This window comes from Oryctolagus cuniculus, chromosome 19 (assembly GCF_051225735.1).
Source record: "Oryctolagus cuniculus isolate XC-2025 breed Fujian yellow rabbit chromosome 19, ASM5122573v1, whole genome shotgun sequence".
In the NCBI taxonomy this organism is placed as follows: domain Eukaryota; kingdom Metazoa; phylum Chordata; class Mammalia; order Lagomorpha; family Leporidae; genus Oryctolagus; species Oryctolagus cuniculus.
In genome coordinates this window covers 13,860,938-13,887,193 of record NC_142885.1, presented here as the reverse complement: position 1 = coordinate 13,887,193, position 26,256 = coordinate 13,860,938, and the positions used below count along the sequence as shown (strand labels likewise).

Here is a 26,256-nt window from a genome sequence, read left to right as displayed (position 1 = left end):
AGTGCGAGAGAAGAGAACTGACCCCAGTCTTGAATAGAAGTAGATATTTCAGAAACGGCTCCTTACTATAGATATAAACCACAATGGTAGGATGGGGCTGCGTTTTCTTGGTTCTGAGCTGTGGGTAGACTACTTAGTGGGAAGGAAATGGAGTGAGGTGGTCTCTGCCCTCCATTTGCCGAGAAAGAATACACCTGCATTTATTTACCCCAGAGAGGGGATCCGGATCTATTCCCCAGAGGGAAGAAGGACTTGGTATCTGCAGAGACCAAGAGAGTAGAAAGAAATGGGTTCTTCTTCTTTTGTTTCTTTAACGTAGAACTGAATAGCGCCCGTCGTGAGTGGCAGTTGACTGTTGGGTGAAGCACTCGTGGTCACTGATCATGAATGAAAATGGGGTGAAGTTCTTTGTACCACGCTGGGGGTTAAAAATGACACGGGCAGTCTTGGGGGAGGTTACTGCAGGTTCTGTCCCCTCTCTTGTTTGGATTGGATTCAGACTTTCCCTAATTAGCTCTTCTGAGGAGCTGATTTGCATTGGAGCATGGCGGGGTTTGTTAAGGAGGCCCTCGGTCTGCCAGCTGGCACCAGAAGAGAGAGGGAGCAGAGACAAAGTGGGATTCAGGCCTTTTGGGGCAGTAGCCGAAGGCTCCGGCTCCTGTGGGAAGAGCGGGGTGCTGACTGTGGCTCCCTTGTGCCTGGAAGTTGAGAGCTGCTGCTGATGAGAGGCGTTTGGAGGGTGTAAGGCTCTCGTTTGTTTCACGAAAAGGGGCTTGGCGGCCAAAACCCGCTGAGAGCTGGGGAGAAATCGAAGGTGCTTTTCCCCCAATGTGTCTTCCTCCTGACCACGTTGCTGTTTCTTTTGTTTCAGAAACCAGGGAAGTGGTGCGCCATGCATGTTCACATCGCCTGGCAAATTTATCACCACCAACAGAAAGTCAAGGTCAGTGCAGCCTTCCTGGATGAGGAAGGAGTGGGGCTGGGGGCATGTGTGTGACCTGCTCGGGTGAGCCTGTTAAGGTAGGAGCTAGAAACAGATCGTAAAGGCCCTTAAACAAGAAGGATCAAATGCAGACGCTGTTTGGAAATTTTTTTTTTTTTAAGATTTATTTATGTATTCAAAAATCAGAGTTACACAGAGAGAGGAGAGGCTGGTTCACTCCCCAGATGGCTACAACGGCCAGAGCTGTGCCAGTCAGAAGCCCGGAGCCAGGAGCTTCTTCCAGGTCTCTCACGCGGGTGCAGAGGCCCAAGGACATGAGCCATCTTCTACTGCTTTCCCAGACCATAGCAGAGAGCTGGATCAGAAGTGGAGCAGCCAGGTCTCAAACTGGCACCCACATGGGATGCCAGCACTGCAGGCCAGGGCGTTAACCCACTGCGCCACAGCTCTGTCCTGTGTTTGGAAATCTTACTATGAATTAGGGAAACCATCAGTAAAATTATGCAACAGAAGCAAAGCAGCTCCCTGGTGGTGGTGTTTGGAGGGACGATGCTCCCAGACTCCTTTTAGCAATGCATATCACTAAAAGTTACTCTTCTAGAAGTAGTGTCCAGTTAGCATTGACCTCCCGCGTAGCCCTCCTGGTGACCAATGACAGGCACTAGAATGCAGTCTGGACATGCCAGCACCACCTGGAGCCGGCCACCCGAACTGTCCACAGTTGGTCCTTGTTTGTCATATTTTCATCAGCCATCCCTGCTTTCTTAGAGCTTTGTGATACAATTGAGAAGAGCTGAAGACGATGGCCGGCGCCGCAGCTCACTAGGCTAATCCTCCGCCTGCGGCGCCGGCACACCAGGTTCTAGTCCCGGTCAGGGCGCCGGATTTTGTCCCGGTAGCCCCTCTTCCAGGCCAGCTCTCTGCTGTGGCCCGGGAGTGCAGTGGAGGATGGCCCAAGTGCTTGGGCCCTGCACCCCATGAGAGACCAGGAGAAGCACCTGGCTCCTGCCATCGGATCAGCGCGGTGTGCCGGCCGCAGTGGCCATTGGAGGGTGAACCAACAGCAAAAGGAAGACCTTTCTCTCTGTCTCTCTCTCTCACTGTCCACTCTGCCTGTCAAAAAAAAAAAAAAAAAAAAAAAGAGCTGAACACGTTCCACAAGAGACCTGATCTGGAATCAGTGTCTGGCTTGGCGAGCAAAGGAACTAACAAGTCCCAGTTTGACAGTCAGTAAATCTGTGAGACTGTATAACTATGCCTGGAAAAAAAAAAAAAGAAAGAAAGAAAAACAAGAGAAAACAACCAAGTTATTCCAACAGCCCTCCCTTTAATCCACTTCCTTCCAAACTTGTAGCCCTACCAGCATGTGGGCACCATCCTGAGAAAAACACAACAGGACGAGAAGCAAGGCAGGAGAGCTGCAATGTAGGGCCGAGTGACTTTTCCAGAAACAACCCAGTGAAAAGGAAAACCTCCTTTGGTTGCCCAGATACCTGCTCCCACTCCTAACAGCTCCACCCAGTGAGGTGTGCTCATGTTTACTGTACTGGTAGGCAATGTTTAATTAGAAATCTTGCAGTTGAGCTCTGTTAAAAGAATTAACTAGATGGTGGCGATCGGTTCAGTTCGCTTTCTGTTCTGGCTTGCGCCTCGCAAGGAGACGCCAGGGGAGACACCCCTTCCTTGGACCTCTTTGGGTTAAAAGGAATGAAAGATGTTGTCTGTGCCACTTTAGCGACTTCTCTTCCGTCAACGCGCCCCTGGCGGCCCGAACATTCATTATCCCGATTCAATTAGAAAGACCTCTTGAGTGGGAGGTGCCTCAGTTCCCCCTCCCCGCTCGGCAGGCTGTGTGGAATCCCCACGGCCCATTTGGCTTCGTGGGCCCTAACTTGTGCTTAATGGAACTGTGCTGCGTACCATGCGATATTAGCACTAAATAATTTGGCGACGCGATTAAGGGAGGCACTCCAAAGATTTTTAGAGATTTACAGTGAATGAGAAGTTTGATTGGGGGCTTCTTTGGCGATTACTTTATTTATGGTGGAACTTTCATTATCGTATTCCCTGTGGATTGGAGCAGAAATTGCATTATCCGCTTTCTCTAACATTCGTTAACTCGTTCATTGAGGCACGCAACCAGGTACCTGTTGAGAGAGCCTGGCACCAGCTCTCTGCTTATTTGCTTACTGGCCCAGGCTCATCTCTCCCAGCAAGGATCAGGGTGTGTGTCTAGAAAGTGATCACACTGCTTTGTTCTTCCAAGAGTTATTGCTTCCAGCTTGAGGTGTTCATATACGCTTCCCTTTATTTTATTTTATTCTGAAGATTTATTTATTTATTTTAAAGAGAGAATTACAGAGAGAGAGAGAGGTCTTCCACTCACTCGTTCACTCCCCAGATGGCTGCAACATCCAAGGCTGGGCATGGCCAAGGCCAAAGCCAGGAGCCAGGAGCCAGGAGCTTCTTCCAGGTCTCTCATGTGGGTGTAGGAGCCTAAGCACTCGGGCCATCCTCCACTGCCTTCCCAGGCACGTTAGCAGGGAGTTGGATCATAAATCAAGCAGCCAGGATTCGAACCTGTGCCCATATGGGATGCCAGCATTGTAGGTGGTTGCTTTACCCGCTATTCCACAATGCCAACTCGAGTTTCCCTTTAATTTCTTTTTTTAAAAAATTACTAATTTGAATGAGATAGAGATCTCACATGCACTAATTCATTCCCCAAATGCCCAGAACAGCCAGGGCTGGGCCACATGAACGCTTAGGAGCCAGGAACTTAATCTGGGTCTACCACGTAGGTGGCAGGGGCCCAAGCACTTGAGCCATCACCACTGCCCCCGTGGTGCACTGGAATTGGAAGAGGAGCTGGGATTCAAACCCAGGCACTTGGATATAGGTTGTGGGCTTCCTAAGTGGCACCTTAACAGATATATCAAATGCTTACCCCTAGGTTTCCCTTTAATTGGGAGAGATGGGTGAGTAGGATTTTGATCCCCTGAGTATGGCCAGCTTCCCTCACCCCCGACCCTTACATCACGCTGTGTCAGTGTGGATGCCTTATTGGCTGCTTCCTCTATGGTACAGCAGGACTAGGATCACCCAGAATATGAGGAAGTTTGAGGGGGAGCAAGGATGGGCCTCCCATGAGTGCGAGATTGGAAGAGACTCATAAGCGGGCTGCAGGCAGTGGAGGGGCATGAGATGGGAACGCAAGGGAAGAGTGAGCGGGAGCTTCAGACTCCAGGGCCCCAGCCCACAGGAAGAGGACAGTGCTTGTGTGGGGGAGGTGTGAAGCCAATTCAGAGACGAGACTGGGAGCCAGTTTCTGCAGCTCTAGGCAGCTCTAGAGCACAGTAACCGGAACGAGTACCTTGAGAATGGACAAATCAGAGGAAGCGGGAGGCACACGTTGGGATGCCCGGGGGTTGAGCTGCCACTTGCGATGCCAGCATCTCCCGTCGGAGTGCTGGTTCAAGTCCCGGCTGCTTTGTTTCTTACGCAGCTTCCTGCTAATCCACCTGGGAAGGCACTGGAGCACGGCCCGAGTACCTGGGCCCCTGCCGCCCATGTGAGAGACCAGGATTTGATTCCAGGCACCAAGCTTTGCTCTGGCCCGGCCCTGGCTGTTAGGACCATTTGGAGTGTAAAACAGTGGTTGAAAGATCTCTCTGTGTCTCTCCCTCTTTCTCTCTGTTGCTCGGCCTTTCCCATTAAATAAAGAGAGAAATTTTAAAAAGTGCAAAGAGTGAATTCAGTGAACAGCAAGAAGTTGGCAACATAGAAGGTTTTATTAGTTACTGCTCTAGACCAACCTCCTCTTCCTTTGAGTAACTGGGAGTATGAGAAGAAAGAATGGCCCCTATTAGCTAAATGAATAGCCCCACTTCAGTTCTGTTTGTTTTTTGGAAAATATGTGACAAGGATTATTTGAAATGAGCTTGTAGGCCTGCAAATATTTCTTCATACCATTCCGTTACTAATGCATTGTGATCCATTCGAGAACAGCAAAGAATCTTTCAACAATTAATTTACACAGCAGATTATTTGTGCAGAATTCCTAATAAAAAGAGATTTAAAATACTGTCATTTTAAAATTTGCTAAAATGGGCATTTACAGCAAAGCAATCAACTGCTTAGGGAACAGTGGCAGTCAAAGCCAACAGGATAAGGTTTTGCTGCTCATTCTTAACAAGCCCTAAGACGAAACACTGTTTTTACCACTTACTACCACCCCACAGCGGGCACTGTTGACTCCGCTTGGGCTAAGCTGCTTTTTTGACATTGGAGAGTTCAATGGTTGGTGAGTTGATACATGCCCATCGTTGTTTGTAAACTTGAACCTGAGAGAGCCTCAGAGCCCAAGCCAGAGGGCCCTTTGCAGAGTTTACTCTGTCAGTCTCGGGCTCTTCATTTATGTCTTTCATCCTGGGATTTCATTTTTTCTCATTCCCTTCAGAAACAGATGCAGTCCGACCCACATAAGCTGGACTTTGGACTGAAACCCGAGTTCCTGAGCCGCCCTCCAGGCCCCAGTCTCTTCGGAGCCATCCACCACCCCCATGACCTGGCTCGGCCTTCGACTTTATTCTCTGCCGCCGGTGAGTTCAGAGGGAGAAGGGGGAGAGCCAACGATGCAGCTCTCAGGTAGTTAAGTAAGTCCCGTTCGGGCTCTGTGCCGCCGTTACCTCCCCCCGTAAGAAAGTACAGTGGATGCCAGCTCGCAAGGTAGCGTCCCAGCCCAGCCGGGGCAGTGGGCGCTCCTTCACTGATGTGCCCTCTTTCAGCGAAGCAGCAAGCAGAAGTTGCTTTCCCTTTAAGGGGACTCGAATTTGCTTCTATATTAAACCAATGTCGGCGCCGCGGCTCACTAGGCTAATCCTCCGCCTTGCGGCGCCAGCACACCAGGTTCTAGTCCCGGTCGGGGTGCCAGATTCTGTCCCGGTTGCCCCTCTTCCAGGCCAGCTCTCTGCTGTGGCCAGGGAGTGCAGTGGAGGATGGCCCAAGTGCATGGGCCCTGCACCCCATGGGAGACCAGGAGAAGCACCTGGCTCCTGCCATCGGATCAGTGCGGTGCACCGGCCGCAGCAGCCATTGGAGGGTGAACCAACAGCAAAGGAAGACCTTTCTCTCCATCTCTCTCTCTCTCACTGTCCACTCTGCCTGTCAAAAAAAAAAAAAAAAGTCATTCACAAGGATGCCAAACACTATTGAAAAAGATCAGAAAGTTTGCAAGAGTGGCTCAGAAGGAAGCAACGCCAGGAATGACGTACGGAGGCAGTTGCCCGTACGCTGGGAGCCCACGCAGCGCTCAGTAATTTTGCACCGTCATGTCCTGCCGTGCTTTGAGGGTCTGAGGATAAGGAAATGCAATGAAAGGGGCCGGCGGTGTGGGCTGTGACAGGGAGGGAGGCCCACTTGGCTCCTGGCTTTCTCAGCTGCAGAACTTCATATTCACACCCAGCTGGCTGTAGCGATAGGAGACACCTAGGGGACCATATTCTGTTCACCAGATCTGTGACCTGTTCATCAGGTCTCTATAATTCACTTAACCTCTGAGAACACAGGCTTCCAAATGTCTCTTGGGTATGTGGCCGCCGGGAGTGAGGAGCAGCGCATCAGAGAGTTGCTCCTTTCTGCTCCAAGAACGCACAAACCAAGGCGGTGGGAGGAGGAGTCTGGGGTAGATGAGGGCGACCCTCTTGCTCTCTGGAGTCCTGATACACCGTCCCCAGCACAGAGCTGGGCTCAGTAAATCCTCAGAAGCGAGAATACTGAGCTCCCTAACTTCGTGCTCCCGGTGCCACGTCGAATTCCTCCTTCTGGTCGTAAACAGTCAAGGGCTCCCGCTCCGTGATCCTTAGGAAGCGAGTTGCACATCCATCCTGCCCGCTGCTTCCCCCAGGCTTGTATCCACGCCTCACTTTCGGTGGACCCGTGGCACCTCCGTTCAGGAAGAGGGAAACACCCCATTGCAAGAAATCATCCTGAAAACAGGCCTCGTTGCCAGAGCTAAGGAAGCCCCTGGAGGGTGGATGGATTTGCTGAGGTCTTGAGTTTCTCTCCATCCGTCTGTCTAGGGACACATCTGAAGGCCCTGTTGCCATGGCACCGAGGCCCCGAGACAGGCCTACATTAAGAGCAATTTTGGGAGAGAAATAGAGAGATTTCTCCCTGGCTCCCATTTGAGCCAACTGGATGAATTGGCTTTTTTTTTTTTTTTTTTTTTTTTGCTTCAATAATTCTGGAACTGCCAGCATCCCTGGGGCCCCTGGGCTGAGCAAAGCTCTGGTCTTCATGGAAGCATTAATTAGCTTGTACTACACAGACAGTATGTGGCCAACATTCTACTTAGCTGGCAACACTGGTGATGCGTAATGAATATCCCAAGATATATTCACTTTGTGGGGCAGGGATGTCATTTTTTTTCACTTCCTCGCTGGAAGAGAGGCTCCCATCTAGGGCTCGAGACAACTCCCCCAGGTGCCTTCAAATTCAGACTGTGACCGACGCCTCTCCTCACTTTTGTGGCTTCCTCCATACAATGCCAGGCCCGCGAGACCCTTGCAGCCCCAGGAGCCGTGGTCCAGAACATAACTTGAATCACTGGACGTGCAGTCTGTTTCCCTGAGGGCTTTTACACTTGTTTATAGGATCAGAGAGAAAATGTATGGGATTATGCAACAGCAATTAGTAAATTCATTAATCCAGGCCCTGTTTATGCTTGCATTCTGGAAGGTAATCTTTTCTAACATAAGCAGCGTTGGATTTTACCCAAAATGGTTATTTGGTTAAAGAGTTGTAGCCGGTATTTATAACTCGCACATCGCTTGTTAAATTCAGCCGCTTTCATCTTGCCATGGGTACTAAAGCCTGCATAAACAGAGAGGCGTCTCCGGATGACCTTGGCAAACCTCTCCTCTTGGAGCCATACGTGCCTCCCAGTGAGCCGCCTCTTCCGCCATTAGCCCTGCTGTATGAGCCCACTGGATGCCCTAAGCTTTCCCAAGTGCTGTTCTTCCCTAACTCGCATAGGCACCCTGCCTCCTGCCTTCCGTTCTCAGCCTCCTTCAAGGAACGGATTTGAGGCGTCCTAAATAAACCCATGGCAGGCACTCTATACCGTAGGGGAGCCAGTGTGGGTTAAAGGGGGAACCGAAGGAAAGAAGACAGCTAAATTTGATCTCAGTTCCCTGGCAGCCCAAGTAAGGACTAATAAAGCCAGGCTGAAGATTTGTGGTTTGGAAAACATACCAGGTAGCTAGCTTTTCCTGGCACTGGAAATTGAGAGACATGGGCACATTGCAATTGGTCATACCCCGTGTGACTCACGGTCGCGCATTTCCTGGGGCTGGGTGCCGAGGGCAAACACAGGATTCTGTGAGGGTCCTGAGCCGACGAGACGCTGTGGGGATTCTGGAACATTCTCTTTCACAGTGGAAACATATCCCCTGGGATGCCCAAAGAACATATCCCATGGCCAGAGGTTCCTCTCCATAGGGAATTTTTTTTTTAAACCCACAGCAACAAACACTTTTATTTAACAAATGGTTAAAGCAGAGAGTCAAAAACATTAACATTTTAAAAAAGGAAGAAGTACTGTAGTACTATAGAACAGAGAAGAGCCTCGATTCATGCTTGTTACCCCGGCATTGGTTCAAACCTCGCTCGGTGTGGAACCTGCACGCTCTCCCCACGGCCCCTTGTCTCCGTGTTCCCAATACTGAGTGCCCCCTTTCTGGACTTGGCGTAGCGCCTGCAGGAGCCTGGGTGGGCTTCAGCCACGCCCTTCCTTTCACGTAGTCTCTGGGGTTGGGTGGGGGGGGTCCATACACAAATTGGAACCAGTTGTAGTCTAGAAAGCTGGCTCTTTCCCCCCCACCACCATGATTTTGTTACAGTTCAGCTTGGTGTTGGTTGACGTGGTTATGTTTGACTTCACAGGTGCTGCACATCCAACCGGGACCCCTTTTGGGCCGCCGCCTCATCACAGCAACTTTCTCAACCCTGCTGCGCACCTCGGTGAGTTGCCCGTCCCCGGTGCGAGCTGGCACGCACGAGCGTCTGCTTGGTTGGCCACACTCCCACTGCCACTGCCGACCTAACAGGAACCCCAGACATCTCACCTCTCACTTACGCCCACGGTGATGTGTCCCTCGGGGTCCTGACACATGCCACCCACGCGCAGGGTGTCACAGCCCACATGCCACTTTGCTCTCCACGGTAGTGGTTCTGCCCTGACTTGACTGACAGGCGGTGCTGTGCGTGAGAGCTGATCCTGGTATCTCAGAGAACCTCAGGTCGCAGCATCCTGCCCCTGCGCAGTGGAGGAAGACAGTGAACTCTTGCCCCGTAGCTAAAGTCCATTCTAGGAGATGAAACGGAAGACGCGGTGACCACATGCCCTGCCTGATTCACGTGTCTGCCTAGCAGAGCTGCACGCTTTTTGAGGCTTTTGTTTATTTCATAGTCTGCAAATGTACAAGAGGTGACACTGAAGGCGTCGTCTCGTTTCTGACCTGTTAGAACCTGCAAAGCCTTCCCTGGAGCAGGAGGGCAGTGTAGACCATTGCGGCTCCAGTACTGGCCCCCACTGGGCCCACGGAAAATGTGCAAGGTGCACTGTTGTGGATAAAGAGCCCTCCTTGGCCGGTGCCGCGGCTCACTAGGCTAATCCTCTGCCTTGCGGCGCCGGCACACTGGGTTCTAGTCCCGGTCAAGGCGCCGGATTCTGTCCCGGTTGCCCCTCTTCCAGGCCAGCTCTCTGCCGTGGCCCAGGAGTACAGTGGAGGATGGCCGGAGTGCAGTGGAGGATGGCCCAAGTGCTTGGGCCCTGCACCCCATGGGAGACCAGGAGAAGTACCTGGCTCCTGCCATCGGATCAGTGCGGTGCGCCGGCCGCAGCCCGCCGGCCGCGGTGGCCATTGGAGGGTGAACCAACGGCAAAAGGAAGACCTTTCTGTCTCTCTCTCTCTCACTGTCCACTCTACCTGTTAAAAAAAAAAAAAAAAAAAAAGAGCCCTCCTAAGTATCTCACCGGTTGTAGTTAGTACAGTGAGAGCCTTTCACGCCGTCCCGTGGGAGTTGTGCAGACCAGGTCTGGGGAGACGGGGCCCCGTGGGAGTGCCGTGCTTCACCCACTAGAGGCCCGTGACCCTGTCCGTCTTCCCCATCTCGCCTGCAGAGCCTTTCAATCGGCCGTCCACATTCACCGGCCTGGCGGCAGTTGGCGGCAATGCCTTCGGGGGACTTGGAAACCCTTCAGTTAGTGAGTATCTCTAACCTTTTAACACCTGCCTTTGGACTCTTCATCTCCTCTGATCTCTATGTGGCTCAGGACCTTTCTAGATAATAGGAAAGCGCTGTTGGGAAGCAAATTTGGGTAATCCCGCAAAAGCAGATCCAAGCAATGAGCTCCGCCCTAAGTGCGCAAAACCCACTGATGAGACAGGTTTCTGAGGGTCACGATGGGAATGCAGGTGATCGGTGCAAAAATATGCCGCTGTTCAAAGTTCACCCACGTTCCATCTCCACTCCCCAAGACCTCCGCTAGAATTGAAGGCAGTCTTCGAGTTTCATGTTACCTTTGCTACGAGTGAGATAAAAGCATAAAAACACAAGGAAAAAGCGCTGGCAGACAACAGCAGACCCAGATAATCAGGAGTTGGCAGCATTTGGGGGTGGGCTTCTGGCACACTGGGATGCCTGCAGCCCACAGAAGAGTCCCTGGGTTCAAGTCCTAGCTCTATTTCCAGCTTCCTGCCAATGTGCACCCTGGCAAGGCAGCAGGTAATGGCTCAAGTACTTGGGTTCCCGTCACACACATGGGAGACCCAATGGAATTCTTGGGTTTCTAGCTTTGGCCTGGCCTGGCCCTGGCTGTTGCGGGCATCTGGGGAGTGAACCAGCAAATGGAAGATCTCTGTCTTTGTTTCTTTGCCTTTCAAATAAATAAAAATAAATTCTAAAAAAATTTTATTTGAAAAATAGCAGCATTTCAGCATTTCATCCCCCATAACCTGGGAGGGCTGTCAGTTTGCCCCAGTTAAAAAGTCCATCTAAAACAAAGGAGGGGGCTTTTTTCTACCAAGGGCCATTTGCATGTTTATAACATATTCATGAGCCATGCAAAATGACCAACTTAAACATTCACCCTCTGTCGATTTCAAGCCCCACCTGCTGTTACCTCAGCAGGACCAGAACAAATGATTTCCCAGGCCTCATACGGACACGCCGCACCCCAATCTCGAGTGGCCACCCCAGCTCATGTTCTGAACATTATCCACTCATGAACACTCGGCTAGTTTTTCCTAGATGCTCCTTCTCTGGGGGCCCAGGAAACCTGAAACTATAGCTCGCGGGCGAATCAGCACCATTTGGTCTTTATGGAGACCTTGGGCACTGCCGCGTCCCGCGTCGAGGTCAAGGCCCTGTCTGGCCACACACACCTGTTTTGGTTTGCTGGCTGGAGCAGCAGTGGCGTTAGCAGGCTTAGGAGCCCAGGAGGGCCACTCTGAGCTGACACTGCTCTGAGTCGCACCACCCCAACACACCCTTCTGCATGTTCAGAACTTCTGCATGTACCACGTTTGTCTCACGAGGCGATTCTCATACCTGTTTGGTTGCTTTTAATGCTCCCCCGACACGCCCACTTTTGCTTGTGGTTTAAAAAAGAAAAGCTGTGACAGCGTAGGACAGCGTTCCTCTAATGAATTTGTTAATCTCCTTTCCTTTTCCAGCTCCCAATAATATGTATTCATTTTAACTCTGAATGCTGTTAAAAGTTTTTTGGTAAGTACCTTCATTACAGCGGATTATATAATTTCTCTTAAACCTTTTTGTTCTCCACTTCGCCATTTCAGCACCCAACTCAATGTTCGGCCACAAGGATGGCCCCAGTGTGCAGAGCTTTAGCAACTCTCACGAGCCCTGGAACCGGCTGCACCGAGCGCCTCCGTCGTTCCCGACCCCTCCGCCCTGGCTGAAGCCGGGGGAGCTGGAACGCAGCGCGTCCGCTGCAGCTCATGACAGAGATAGAGATGTAGATAAACGGGACTCGTCTCTTAGTAAAGATGACAAAGAAAGGTACGCAAAGAAAACCGCTCGAGTCCCGATGGGGGAGCCCACTCTGCCGCGGCCCGTGCAACCGGCCACTCGCCCTCCCCGTCCCGGCCTCGCGCTTCAGCCGCGCCCCCGTGGCCCCAAGCTCCTTCCCCGTCAGCGCCAGTGACAGCCAGCAGCCCCAGAGCGAGCACCTGCTGGCCTGTGGGGTCTTGTGAGCGCAGAGGCAACGTAGCAAGGCGCAGGATTCCTGTCCCCGGCACAGGCAGGCCTGCAGGGCACGCCGAGCCCCCGTGAGCGCTAGTGTGTCCTCACACCACTCTTTGTCTAGGAGCCAGGGAGCTGGAGCTTTGGCGCCAACACACACAGCATGACTCAGAACCATGTTTGCTTTCAAGTCCGTGCGGTCCATTTAACCATCCATAGGTTTTGCTCTCTCTTTCGTTTTGTTTTCTTTTAGAAAGTCATGTTTGCATCGCCTCATATTTTTCTCAGCTTTTGTTCAAACTCTCAAAGCCTGGGGCTCACGGATGACTAATGCAGTTGTACTAAGCTAGACTTAGAAGCAGCGAGAGGTTCCGGTTTTGGTGGTGTAATGGGCTCTCTTAACCATTGCCATCCCTGTACTCGGTAAGCCGTGCCTACAAAGAGAAGTCACCTTAAAGAGGGAACGTCTTGTAGTGTTTTTTCCTGAGGAATGTCCAAGCAGTCTTGACAAAATATCTCTTTTTTTCCCTTTCTTTAGGCTGTCGTTATTTTAAACAAACTGATAAGCAGGGCACACAAGATAATGCTTGTTAGAAAGAACCTGATACCAATTTATTATATATATACATATATGTGTGTATATATATATATTTATAGTGTGTGTGTGTCTGCCCTAGCAACTGAAAAGAATCCAGTTTTGCAGGCTGTAAACGTGGTAGATTAGTACACACTCCTCATCAGCCATCACATGGACCGCTTTCTTTCTTGCATAAGGAAGACACACATTTCCCTTCGAGGCAGGATGATAAAAATCTCTTAAGCAGCACGAGGGTTCACAGCATTCAGCTCTGGGCTGGGCACTGCCAAGGTGAGGCGCGCCTGAGCCTCGCAGGGAATGAGCCCACCCCAGGAGCTCTCCTGAGACGGTTCCTCGTGGGGTAGAGGGCACCTTGTGGCCAGCAGGCCTCTTTGGGGTTTTTTTTGATGGAATCAAAATGGCCTCTTGGGTTCCAGCCAGGAAACTTGTTGAAATATACTCTTTGTCTCTTTAAAGTGGACTCCTCTGCTCAGCCTTTACATTTCAACAGGGAACAACTTGTAGGGGAGCCCTCTTCAGCTCTGCCCCTCTGGCCCTTGGGGTCTCTGCTCTCACTGTGTCTGTCTTGGGCTTGTCCCTCAGACAGCCAATTCTGCATCTTGACTCCCCAGGAAAGTTTTATCTTCTTCTTGTTATTGGTTTGCCTTTTCCGCCCGGTCTTCTTAAAACCTCCATCCGAGAGAGCATTCCAGAATTCTCAGTTCACATCTTCCTTCAGGGCCATTCTTGCAAGTTGCTCGCGGTTTACCCCGTGAGGTGTTGTGTGGTTGAACCTGCCTTTCCTCCATCTTCTCATCGGGTTTTGGCCCCGTGGGCCTAACTAAAGCTCCCGCCTCCTTCCACACCTCCCTTGTGTGCTGAGGCTCAGAGACCGAAGGCACATTTTGCATGGATTTCAAAGATCTTTTGCGACAAAATGCTTTTCAATTCCATCTGTCCTTGAACTTGTTGAAGTACCTTAAACTCCTGCTTCCACTGGCTCTGTGTGTCAAAGTTGGAGGAAAAGTCATGTGTGCTTGTGGGCCCCAGAACGTTGTCCCCAACACTGGCTGATCTTGAGAGTCTCAGAAGAGGCGTGTGTTGCCACATCACTCTCTCCCTACCTACCTTGGTCCATCCTGCCTTGCTGGAAGCAAGTCCTCTGGGGTCTTGAGCGAGGCACCTGGGTCTTAAGTAAAACTAGACTTATCCCCCCACCCCCACCCCGAAACTACGCCCCTCACCCTCATCCCTCCTACTTCACCCCCGTGAAGAGTCCTCTGACATCCGGGGTAAGTCAGTTCAGGGTGGCCGGCCCGATGGCCCTGCCCAGGGCGCGTGGGCCGCCTCAGTGACCCTGGGAGCCACACCCCAGCCTGTCCTGTCGTCACCTCCATTTCATCGGCTGCCCTGCCAGACTGACAAGCCCATTTCACGTGCGCCCTTGTCTCCCCCCACCCCTTGCTTCCCTGCAGGGAAAGCGTTGAGAAAAGACACTCCAGCCACCTTTCACCAGCACCTCTCCTCCCGGTGAACACCCTGGGACACAGCCGCAGCTCCGCCGAACACATCCGGGGGCATTTGAACACTGAGGCTCGCGAGAAAGACAAACCCAAAGAGAGGGAGAGAGACCACTCGGAACCCCGCAAGGACCTGACCGCCGAGGAACACAAGGCCAAGGAGGGCCACCTGCCCGACAAGGACGGGCACGGCCACGAGGGGCGGGCCGTGGGCGAAGAGGCCAAGCAGCTGGCCCGGGGGCCGTCGCCCTACGCGCGGGCCCCCGTGGCGGAGAGCGCCAGGCCCAACAGCACCTCGAGCCGGGAGGCCGAGGCGCGCAAGGGCGAGCCGGCCTACGAGAACCCCAAGAAGAGCGCCGAGGTCAAGGTGAAGGAGGAACGCAAGGAAGAACATGACGTGGCGCCCGAGGCCCCACAGGCCCACCGGCCCGCAGAGCCGCCCCCGCCCAGCTCCTCGGCCAGCGTGCACCCGGGGCCCCTGGCGAGCATGCCCATGACGGTGGGGGTGGCGGGCATCCATCCCATGAACAGCATCAGCAGCCTGGACAGGACTCGCATGATGACCCCCTTCATGGGCCTCAGCCCCATCCCGGGGGGAGAGCGCTTCCCGTACCCCTCCTTCCACTGGGACCCCATCCGGGACCCCCTGCGGGACCCCTACCGAGACCTGGACATTCACCGGAGAGACCCGCTGGCCAGGGACTTCCTGCTGCGCAACGACCCGCTGCACCGGCTGTCGGCGCCGCGGCTGTACGAGGCCGACCGCTCCTTCCGGGACAGGGAGCCGCACGACTACAACCATCACCACCACCACCACCACCACCCGGCGCTGGGCGTGGACCCGCGGCGCGAGCACGAGCGGGGCGGCCACCTGGACGAGCGCGAGCGCCTGCACATGCTCCGCGAAGACTACGAGCACACGCGGGGGCTGCACTCGGTGCACCCCGCCTCCCTGGACGGGCACCTGCCGCACCCCGGCCTCCTCACGCCGGGGCTGCCCAGCATGCACTACCCGCGCATCAGCCCCACCGCGGGCCACCAGAACGGACTCCTCAACAAGACGCCGCCCACCGCGGCGCTCAGCGCGCCGCCCCCGCTCATCTCCACGCTGGGGGGCCGCCCGGTGTCCCCGCGGAGGACTACGCCCCTGTCGGCCGAGATCCGCGACCGGCCCCCTTCCCACACCCTCAAGGACATCGAAGCTCGGTAAGAGGCGCCTGGAGCCCGGAGCCGGCGGCCGCCCCTCCAAGCCCCGGGCGAACTCACGCGAGACTCGGCAGCGCGCGTGCGCGAGAACTCCGCGCGTCCTAGGCGAGCGTCCTTGGCGCGGGGCGGGGCCCCCGCGCGCCGCGGCCCCGCCCACCCGGGCCGCGGCCCCGCCCACCCTTGTACAAAAAAAAAAAAACGAAATGTACAGACTCAGTGCAGATTTTGAAATGGTTTTGTATATTATATGTTGAGATTTTTTTCCAGCCCTTTTAGCCAAGTCATCTGTTCTCACGTCTCCCGCTCCTTTATATTTTTCCCTTTTTTTTTTTTTTTTTTTGCTGTCGTTGTCGTTCCTTGTATAAAGCTTTTTGATTTGATCCCAAAGTGGAGATGACGACACACGCGGATTCCATGATTGATGGGGGAGGGAGACGACAGCCGTCCGTCCGTCCGTCCGTCCGTCACGCAGAGAGGCGGGCAGGCCGTGTACATAGTCATGTAAAAAAAATAATAATAACAAAAAAATACAAAAAAAATACACAGAGTGCTTCATGAGCTACTGGTTCATATATGCAAAAGGGTAAGACGAAAGCTTTACTGTGTACAGATGTAAATAGATAAAGAGTGAGTAACGGAATAGGAACCCTAACACGTGCTATCTGCAGACTCCCTGGGGCGATAGACAGCCGCGCCCTTCAACTATGCAATGAATGTCCGCGCTCCCGCGGGGCCTCCGCCCCACTCACAGCTTCCCACGGTCACCCTCCCGGACGCGGCTCCGGGGCTCCTTGCTTGTGGTTTTTTTTTTTTTTTTTTCTTGCAACATCCCAATTTTTGCAACTCGGACCCCAGGCTGGCACCCCGCACCGGAAGTTGCCGCTTGGTGGGCTGTGGGGTCGGGGTCGGGGTCGGGGGGAGCTGCAGCCCCAGGAAGGTCACGGAAGACGCGAGCCGCGGTCGGGGGGTCGGGGGGTCCCAGGAGGAGCGGGCCGGGGGCGCGCGCGGCGGGATGGCGGCCCCCACGCACCCACGCACACGCCTCACGAGGGGCACCCGCTCCCCGTCCCGTCCCCGCGCCGCCTCGGCCGCCAGGAGAGTTCACGACACCCAAACAGATCCTGACAGAAAGCGTCCCGTTTTCTCAGATGATGGATGTGTTTTCCGTGTGGCCGCCGGGGCGCCGGGGGTGGCGGTGGGGGGGCACTTCCCGGCGTGCCTCGCGGGACCCACTTCCCGGCGTGCCTCGCGGTGCCCCGGGCGCTCCCGGGAGGAGGGTCTGCTCCCAGCAGTCTCTGCGGCAGCCACGTGGGGCCGCGGCGGGCGGAAGGCGGCAGAGGAGAAGTCGTGTGTGTGCGTGTGTTTTTGAGTTTGCATCAATCTTAACGTCTCTTCATAATACTTTTATAATACATTAAGCCTCTTGTCTACATATTTGGAGAGAATATGACTTTACTAGCAGAGAAATACAATATATCTTGTCTACTGGACTGTAAAATACATGTATGAAATAAAATTAGTTCCATTTGGTCTTCTAGTATATTAAAGTGCTGACGTTGTTATCCTGTTTTTGCAAAAAAAAAAAAAAGTTAACTACAGACCATTGTTTCTAATAAGCAGAGATCTATTTTAGTAGTAAACTGAAGGTTTAGTTGTGAGCTTCAGACTTTGTGAACTCCAGATGTTGTGCAGTGTTTTTGTTTTGTTTTTTTCTTTTTTTAAAGACGACAACTTAAAAAAAAAAAAACACCCGAGGAATATGTACACTGGAACTGTAGTGGTAGCTTTCAGTATTGTAAAGAGATTGTTCTATACAGACCTTTTTGCTGTTTCTCCTGTATGTAATAAAGTCCTTTCTAGATCCTATGTGAAAAAGAAAAGTGAAGCAACTGAATCTTCAGCATGTTCTCATCGGCGAAGCCTTCTTGTGTAATGTAAACTGTGCCATGTTATTAAAAAATGTGAACTAAGCTTCCAGCTGCTTGTTTGTGTGAGATAGCCACCCTTACCTTGGGCAGGAAGCCGCCTTTGTGCAAGACCGGGCTCTTGAAATACCTGCAACGCAGCCTGTGTGAGAACAGTCGTCCCCCGCGGTGGCCGGCCACCCTGCCCGGCTCAGCGAGTGGCCCTCCAAGTAGGTTCTGTAAGCATTTGCGCCCTACCCAGTCGGCCGTGGAAATGTGTTTGTGGTACGTGGCTGAACACATTGCTGTAGAAGTCCTGGGAAGGTACTTTGGGATTTTGGTCGGTGAACACGCGTGCGCCGAGTTAGCAGGTGCCATTGGTGTCTCAAACCTACGTCAGAACTCAAAGCAAGAGCCTTGGCCGTGTCAGCATTGGTGAGCGGGCTGACTGACGTAGGACCTGGGATCCAAGTGTTTGCTCGCTTGCTCCTTTGCCTTCTAGCCTGTGGACTCGGTCAGTTGTATGTTAAACGTTCATCCAGATTATTTCCTGTTCCGGTCTCGACGTGGCCCGTCTGTCAGGATCGCATGGCGTATCCCTCGTCACTGCCAGCCTCTCCTTGTCTTCTGAATTTTTTTTTGTTTTTCTTTTTTAAAGACAATTGTTAAACTTTCTTGCATCAACCTGAAGTCACTGTTTGGATGAGATTGTTTGCAATGGTGTTGGTATCGCGGGCAGCGGTCAAGGTTAGAAGGGCTGTGGGTGGCTGTTGGAGTGGGCCTTGGGGGCGGGGGGAGGGCTCTGTATCTGTGATGGGGGAAGGGCTGGGAACTCCTGCAGCTCCCCAGGGGTGTTGGGGGAGTGCCGGGCCACTGGACAATGTCCTGGCAGCTTAGGCTAATGATAGGCAGAGCAGCGAAGTTTAATAAAGGCCCCTTCACTCGGCACTGCATTACATGTTTATACCTGATGTCCAGGCTGCAGAAGACAACAAAGAAGAGCTGCTGGATTGGAAACCAGGAGACACTGTGTTTTTCCAAATCCGGCAGTCCTTGGTCCCTCCTGAACACTACCACTGGCAGCCTGTTTGCTATTTCTGGCAGCCTTCACCGCCTTCCATTGTACACCTATTTCCACGTCGCCATCTGCGGTGTCGGAACACAGCACAGTCACGTTCTCAAATCAGTCACAGTATTTAATCTCCGGGGCTTTATTCATTCAACCTTTGCATATTTTCCTTCTAATTACATTCAGCGCCTCGGCATTGACGGGTACCAGCACCGATTTGATTTCCTGCTAACCTATAGATGCTCTCATTATCTCCACAATCTTTGACTGACAATGATCTTGTTACCTCCTAATGGTACATGACAAGCAAAATAGCGAATATAATGATGCAATAATTACCACTCCGGGTGGATATCTGCAACAGCACTTACGGCTTCTCCTTTCTCTGCCTCAATCAGGGTGGATGAGGGGAAATAAGATACGATCGTTGGTGTTATATACGTAGGGAGCAGGAAGAGAAATCCAAGACTGAATTTTGCAGTACAATCAGCGATGAAGTTGTAGAAGGTTCTAGACCTTACATTTGTATCCACGCTGAAAAAGGAATTAGACATCAATGTAATTTAATTGATTGAGGGAAAGAGGGCCACAAAAGCTTTATTCTATTTGAAAGGCAGAGTGACAGAGACAGGGAGAAACAGAATGAAATCTTCAATCTGTTGGCTGGCTCCCCAAATGGCCACAGCGGCCTGGAGGCCTAGAACTCTATCTTGGTCTCCTACTTGGGTAGCAGGAGCCCAAGCACCTGGGCCATCTTTCGCTGCCTCCCCAGGCGCATTAGCAGAGAGCTGGATTGGAAGTCAAACAGCTGGAACTTGAACAGGTGTGCCCATACAGGCAGTGGTTTAACCTGCTGACCCACAACGCCAGCCCCACAAAAGCTTTCTCATACAGTATACATCTTTATTTATTTTTATTTTTTTTGATTGCCATTCATTTTTCTCTGGGCATTTCTGGAAATTGCTTAAACACAAAGTTTTCCTTTCCATGGAAAAGAATAGAAAATTCTGTTCTCAAAGCTCAGCTCCATGGTGCGAGGCGGCTGGTGCTTCCTGGGTACTGTCACAGGTACAAAGCCGAGTGTTGAATATCCTGTGCCTGAAATGCTAGAAGCTTCTGAGGAGAAGCTTTTGCGAAGGAGCCCTTGGAACAGCAGCCGCTGGGTCTGAGTATGGCCACTGCGTGCTCTTTGTGTCCCTGAGCAGGGAGCCTGCGCACTCAGCTTCTTCCTCTATTAAACGTGACGATCTGAACGGAATGAGGCCTCAACACAGGAGCCTTCAGGTTCAAGCGCAGTCCCAGATCTTACAAAGAAAGTAACTTTTTTTTTCTCATGTACAGATGTATTTTATTTGAAAGGCAGAGAGAGAGGGGGGAAGAAAGAGAGATTTTCCATCCACTGATTCACTCTCCAAATGGCAACGGCCTGGGCTGGGCCAGGCCAAAGCCAAGAGCCAAGAGCTTCTTCCAGGCCTCCCACAGGGGTGCAGGGACCCAAGCACTTGCCACATACCCTGCCGCTTTCTGGAAATGGAGCAGCCGGGACTCGCACCAGCGCCCAGATAGGATGCCAGTGTTGCAGGTGGTGGCTTTACCTGCTATGCCACACCACCAGCTCCAGAAAGTAGCATTTTGAATGCCAAACTCAGTCCAATTAGAGTGCTGTGAAAATTCTTGCTGAAGATTTGCAAGGAAGTAGACTGGAGATGCTAGGTTTCTTTCTTTCTTTTTTTTTTTTTTTTTTTTGACAGGCAGAGTTAGACAGTGAGAGAGAGAAGACAGAGAGAAAGGTCTTCCTTCTGTTGGTTCACCCCCCAAATGGCCACTACAGCCGGTGCTGCGCCAATCTGAAGCCAGGAGCCAGGTGCTTCTCCTGGTCTCCCATGGGGTGCAGGGCCCAAGCACTTGGGCCATCCTCCACTGCACTCCCGGGCCACAGCAGAGAGCTGGCCTGGAAGAGGAGCAAGCAGGACAGAACTGGTGCCCCAACTGGGACTAGAACCCGGGGTGCCGGCACCACAGGCAGAGGATTAGCTTAGTGAGCTGCGGCGCTGGCTGATGCTGGGTTTCTAACTCACAGGTGCTTCCCACCTGGTGGAGGGTTGTGGGAAATTAGGACAAGGTTTGAGGAGGCCACACCGCTGTCGTCACAATCTCTTAGTCTGCTGTCTTGTGAAACGTGTGCTGACTCCCTGACGTACACAAAGTGTGAAGTTGAGCCCGGGAGCCAGTGCGTGTAGATCTCAAAATGTCCTGGAAAACAGAGGGCTGGCAGCCTCCAAGTGTCCCAGGTGGGGCCGATTTCCTCCTCTGTAGCTTGAACTTATTGCCTCCTCTTTAGGGGCTTCCTCAAGTTCTATTTGGGTTTTGTATCTGTTGGGCCTCAGATTTCTTCTTTTTTGTTTAATTGATTTATTTACTTGAAAAGCAAAGAGAGATCCTCTGTCCTTTGGTTCACTCCCAAATGGCCACTAGAGCCAGGTCTGGCCCAGGGCCTAAGCCAGGAGCCCGGAACTCCATCCAGGTCTCCCAAGCAGGGTTGGCAGGGGCCTAAGTACTTGGGCCGTCTTCTGTTGCCTTTGCAGGTACATTAACAGAAAGCCCAGTTGGAACTGGAACAGCTGGGACTTGAGCCAAATCTGGATGCTGACTTCACAGGCAGTGGCTTAACTCACTGCACCGCCATGCCTGCCCCTTGGATTTCTCTTAGACGTTACTGACCTCACACCTGCTCTCCAGCATCCCCATGCTTCCTAACACCTTCTCACTGTGTCTCGTCCCTGGTGCTAGCACCTTACAAGGTCAAGCTGAAAGCCATCTTCGTACGTCCCAACAAGGACTCGGCTGGCTCTCTCCCCTCCCCTCAGCACTTCCTCTCTGTGTTGGGGTCGTCGGAGCCTCAGGGTTGGGGCTTAGGATGGTTGCTGCAGTGGGGGAGAGCCCTGCTGGTTCCACAAACACAGCCCTGGCTTCCAGATCTTCCATACTGAAGCCTACACGCGTGTTCCAGGTGGATTTCATGTGTGGACCCACACCAACCTGAAACAAATCTGAAGACACCATACCCTTGGTATGTTCAACAAACTCTGATTTTTTTTAAATGCCATTTTCTTCTGGTTCATTTTCCTGTTTTTTGTTTGTTTGTTTTTTTTGTTTTGTTTTAATGCTGGTTGCAGTCCACGACTTCATCTCCTGACCTCCAGCCATCATGGGTCTCAATCTCTACTTTGAAAAATAGTATCAAGGGAAAAAAAAAAAAAAACTCACTGTGCCGAGGGTAGAGGCTGTGGCTGGCATCGTGTCCTTGTCACCTCTCCTTTGGATCTGGGATCCCCCTTGAACAGCCCTGGATGCTGTTCCTGATTCTGATCTTGTTTCTTCCAGGTCTCCACCATACTCCAGGAGGTCACCATACTTCTTACCTGGCCATGGAGGCCCAGGACGACCGGGGCACTCTGACACCTCCATCTGCCAGATGCTTAACTTACGCCTGGAGGTTCATCCTCCATCATAGAGTACACTTTTTTATATTGGAAGGACAGAGAAAGACTTGCCACCAGATGGTTCATTCTCCAAATGCCCACAATAGCCAGGGCTGGAACCAAGGCAGAAGCCAAGAGCTGCCAAGAACACAATCCGAGTCTCGTCCCACGTGGGTGGTGGGAGCCCGATTATTTGAGCCATCACCTGCTACCTCCCAGGGTGCACAGTATCGGGAAGCTGGATCAGGAACCAGAGCCAGGACTCAAACCCAAGCCCTCCAAAGTAGGAAGCGGGCACTTCACCTGGCATCTCAGTAGCTAAGCCCAGCACTTGCCCCCACCACCGTAGTTACACAAATGCTTCTAGGAGTGTGGTCCCGGAGCAGCGTGGCCAGGAAACTCATTAGGCAAACAAATCCTCAATGCTCTCCCTCCAACCTGCTGAAGTCAAAACTGAGGGTGGACCCAGCAACCTGCACTACCATGGCCAGCTGAAACCACGTGCAAAGGTCCTGCTAAAAGCTACAGAAAGTGGTTCTGGGAAAGAAGCTGTGTGTCTGACTCTCCAGCCTGACCCGGATGCTGCTGGGTTGTCAGGAGTCCTGACCTTGTTTTTGAGCTTTGCTTTCTTTCCCATGACTGCCCAATTCGTGCATCACCGGTGGCATGAGATGGATGGAGAAGTTCCTCTGGCCCTAGCAGGCTTTAACGGCTTTCTGCAGGATAGCCACTGTTCTAATTACTGTTCACAGGGTTTCTCCCTGATTTTATTCAGCAACCTACAAGGCAGACACAGGTGTAACCCCTACTGGGAAAGTGAGAAAAAGGAGGCACAGAGAAACAAAGTAATTTGCCTGAGGTCAAGGGTACAGCCTAGATACAGACCCAGGCGCTTTCCCACTGGAGCCTGTTCTGTGAGTGTGCCACTGTGTTACAGCAGAGAAAAAACTTGCTGTGTTTACGGGCCACAGAGACAGCGACTGCTGAGACATCGTCTTCCACTGAAATGCACTAGGAAGTAGCACCATGGGTTTATATTCCAGACGCTGCCACGGATCCCTGAACGAATGAGTGCCACAGAGTTTGTGCGTGGCCCAATGATGGCATATGCCATGAACCAGGGAGTATGATGAATTCAGGTCTGTAAGAGGGTATTTCCAAAAGTGTGTGGGGGGGAAAAAAAAACAGATTTAAACTGAAGCAGGCCTGTGCTACAGCAGTGAAGCTGCTACCCTATATCAGAGTGCTTGGGCCCGAGCCCCAACTTCCCTCTCCTCCATTCCAGCTTCCTGCTGTGTGCCCTTGGAGGCAACCGGTGGTGGCTCAAGTACTTGAGTATCTGCCACACATGTGCAGCACCCAGGTTGAGTTCCAGTTCCCAGGCCTGGGCCAGGCCATTGCAAGCATTTGGGAAGTGAACCAACAGATAAAAGATCTTTCTCTCTCTCTTTCATTCTCTCACTGCCTAATAAAAAATTTCTGAAGCATATATTTATTTTGGTGCAAAAAAAAAAAAAGTTGAAATCCATCCATGGTTTTTTCATAGTATGTATTTTCCATAAACTTTGAGGCTCCCTCAAGTGTCTGCTTATTTTAAAAAACAGCAATAGTGAAAAAAAATTAAATAAATAAATAAAATAGCAATAGTGGCTCGTGTAGCGCCATGTGGCCCACAAACACGTTTGGTTCGGCCCAGAGTGACATCACGATAAAGTTTTGCAGGTCAAGTCCATGTCCTCACCCCACTGAGCCCATGTTCTCAAGGGGCCACACTCCCAGCATCCTTCAGCGCCCTCCACGTGTAGCCTTGGGCCAGATCCATGACCCACACAGGCGAATGGTTAACACCAAAAGCTCTTGGGAACAAAGGACTCTTGTATTCCATTACGAAAGCAGAACTCAGGAAGTTCCAGGTGACAAAGTGACAGTCCTGGCATGCAGTAAGCCATTGGATGGAGACAGGTTCTACCTGGCCAGGCCTGTGCAGGGGGTGTGGACTATGGCAGGAATCCAAAGGACAAGCCCCACCCCCAGCTGCGAGGCGCAGGAAGGGGGTGATGTGAGAAGGGCCGCCTCCCACGTGAGGTCAGGAAGCCTAGTCAGGGCTGCCAAGGTCAAGAGCTGGCCTCCTCCACTCTGGCCACGCTTTGCTGCTGCTGAGATACCCCGTGTGATTGTGTTTTCCCAGACCGGCTTCCACCCTGGGAGGCCTGAGGGTCACCCGCTGCCCCAAGAGCCCCAGACCCCGCCATGATGTCTCCCAATTAACTTCACTGGGGCCTCCATCACCTCCAGGCCAAGACTCCGGGCAGGGGAGGCAACAGGGCCGCAGCGTGGGTCTGAGCCGGGTCAGCCGTGGCCTCGCCCGCCACAGACTTCGGGTCCCTCATCTCAAAAACGGGCAGAAGGCAGGAGATGCGACTTTGCCACATAATGTCTGATTTCTCTTTCAGTTCAACCAGGTGACGGATGTTCTGAGACGGGGGAGGATTTTATCTGCTGATGCTCAAGGGAGACAAGAAACGTCGAGTACCGTAAGAGCAGGAATGTGCAGGTGCAGCCGGCCTCCCCGTGTCGCTGGGTTCTGTGTCGCCAGGTTCAACCCGAGGACCTCAAATGTTTTGGAAAGGGGCTGCAGCAGTGGCGCGGTGCACAAGCCGCCACCTGTGGTGCCTGCATCCCCTCTGGGTACCGCTTCCCATCCAGCTCTCTGCTATGGCCTGGGAAAGCAGTAGAAGATGGCCCAAGTCCTTGGGCCCCTGCACCCACGTGGGAGACCTGGAAGAAACTCCTGGCTCCTGGCTTCCATCTGGCCCAGCTCCGGCCATTGGGGCCATCTGGGGAGTGAACCAGCTGGATGGAAAACCTCTCTCTCCTTCTCTCTCTGTGTAACTCTAACTTTCAAATCAATAAATAAATCTTAGAAAAAACAGGCAAACATTTGTGTCCGTCGAGTCCTAGGGAGACCGACCAGGAGATGGCTTCCCCTTGCCCAGCGCAGGCTTTGCAGGGGCCACAGGCAGAGCCCAGGCGGAGTCCGCTCAGCTCCCGCGTGGAGTCACTGCCAGCCCAGCCCCACGGAGCAGCCCCGCCCGCCTCTCTGCACGCTCAGAGGGCCGCCACTTGCATCTGGAGCCCCCTGTTAAGCCTTCCACCATCGAGGGGCTCTCCTCGCCTCCTCCCTCCACCTGCAGGGGCCGAGAGGCGCCCAGCCACAGTCACAAGTCCCAGGACGCCGCAGCCCACCGTCCTCATAGCCCGGCACCTCCCTCCACCATCCTCTCTCTCCCCTGAGATGGCCACGGGTCACCCTGCCCTGGTTGCTTCTCTCAGGGCTTGCTCCTACCCCCTCCCGAGATGCACTGAGCACCGCCATTACTGACCCTTCCCTGCGTGGTCCTTGGAGGCTTCCCTGGCTCACTGCCCTCCTAAGCAACCCTCCCTCACGACCCTGCGGCTTGCCTGTCCTCGGAGCCCAGCTCAGGGCCACAGTCGGACGCCCAGCAGTCCCCGAGGCGCCTCCCTCACTCCCAGCAGCCCCCTCGGCGCCTCCCTCACGCCCAGCAGCCCCCGCGGGGCCTCCCTCACGCCCAGCAGTCCCCTCGGCGCCTCCCTCACTCCCAGCAGTCCCCGCGGCGCCTCCCTCACTCCCAGCAGCCCCCGCGGGGCCTCCCTCACTCCCAGCAGCCCCTTTTGGCACCTCCCTCACTCCCAGCAGCCCCCTCGGCGCCTCCCTCACTCCCAGCAGTCTCTGCGGCGCCTCCCTCACTCCCAGCAGCCCCCGCGGGACCTCCCTCACGCCCAGCAGTCCCCGCGGCACCTCCCTCACGCCCAGCAGTCTCTGCGACGCCTCCCTCACTCCCAGCAGCCCCTTTCGGCGCCTCCCTAACTCCCAGCAGTCCCCACGGCACCTCCCTCATGCCCAGCAGTCTCTGCGACGTCTCCCTCACTCCCAGCAGCCCCTTTCGGCGCCTCCCTAACTCCCAGCAGTCCCCGCGGTGCCCTTGCAGACCCTTCGCTACCATCTATCCTGGGTGGCTGTCGTCCCCTAAGATTAGCTTGTCCTGCCTTCCAGGAAAAGAGCTGGCCTTCCGTGACGCTCCTGGGAAACCCTCCGTGTCCCAGGACTTAAACCGGTCTGTCCTGGAGAAGTGGAAGGCATGGACCCCCGTGCTGTCTCAACCTCTCCCCAGATCATGAATGTTTGTCCACTAGGAAAGGGTTGTCGCCAAGGCCCCAAGAGATCGTTTGCTCATATATCCAGCCCCTGCTGACACCATGGAAGGA

General features: G+C 53.2%; 1 protein-coding gene and 1 long non-coding RNA gene across 12 annotated transcripts in view; both read left to right on the top strand.

Annotated features, from left to right (window-relative positions):
• AUTS2 (activator of transcription and developmental regulator AUTS2) overlaps nucleotides 1–17,484 on the top strand; it is a 1,250,408-nt gene extending 1,232,924 nt beyond the window's left edge. For 9 of the 10 annotated variants that reach the window (XM_051847921.3, XM_051847919.3, XM_051847925.3 and 6 more), the window contains 6 exons: nucleotides 872–943; nucleotides 5,403–5,544; nucleotides 8,888–8,965; nucleotides 10,128–10,211; nucleotides 11,806–12,028; nucleotides 14,264–17,484. In XM_051847921.3, coding sequence (XP_051703881.1) covers nucleotides 872–943; nucleotides 5,403–5,544; nucleotides 8,888–8,965; nucleotides 10,128–10,211; nucleotides 11,806–12,028; nucleotides 14,264–15,518 — 1,854 coding nt within the window. In that variant the 3' untranslated portion in view covers nucleotides 15,519–17,484. Of the gene's footprint in view, nucleotides 1–871; nucleotides 944–5,402; nucleotides 5,545–8,887; nucleotides 8,966–10,127; nucleotides 10,212–11,682; nucleotides 11,735–11,805; nucleotides 12,029–14,263 lie in introns of all 10 variants that reach the window. The other variant, XM_089320648.1, reaches the window with a different exon arrangement.
• A 1,852-nt stretch (nucleotides 17,485–19,336) lies between these two features.
• LOC138847007 (uncharacterized) lies at nucleotides 19,337–24,904 on the top strand. Of its 2 annotated transcripts, none has more exons than XR_011384576.2 (2): nucleotides 19,337–21,557; nucleotides 24,423–24,904. It is a non-coding gene; the product is annotated as an uncharacterized LOC138847007 (long non-coding RNA). The 2 variants fall into 2 exon arrangements; XR_016225565.1 differs by having other exon boundaries at nucleotides 19,337–23,108.
• Nucleotides 24,905–26,256: the final 1,352 nt, after the last annotated feature.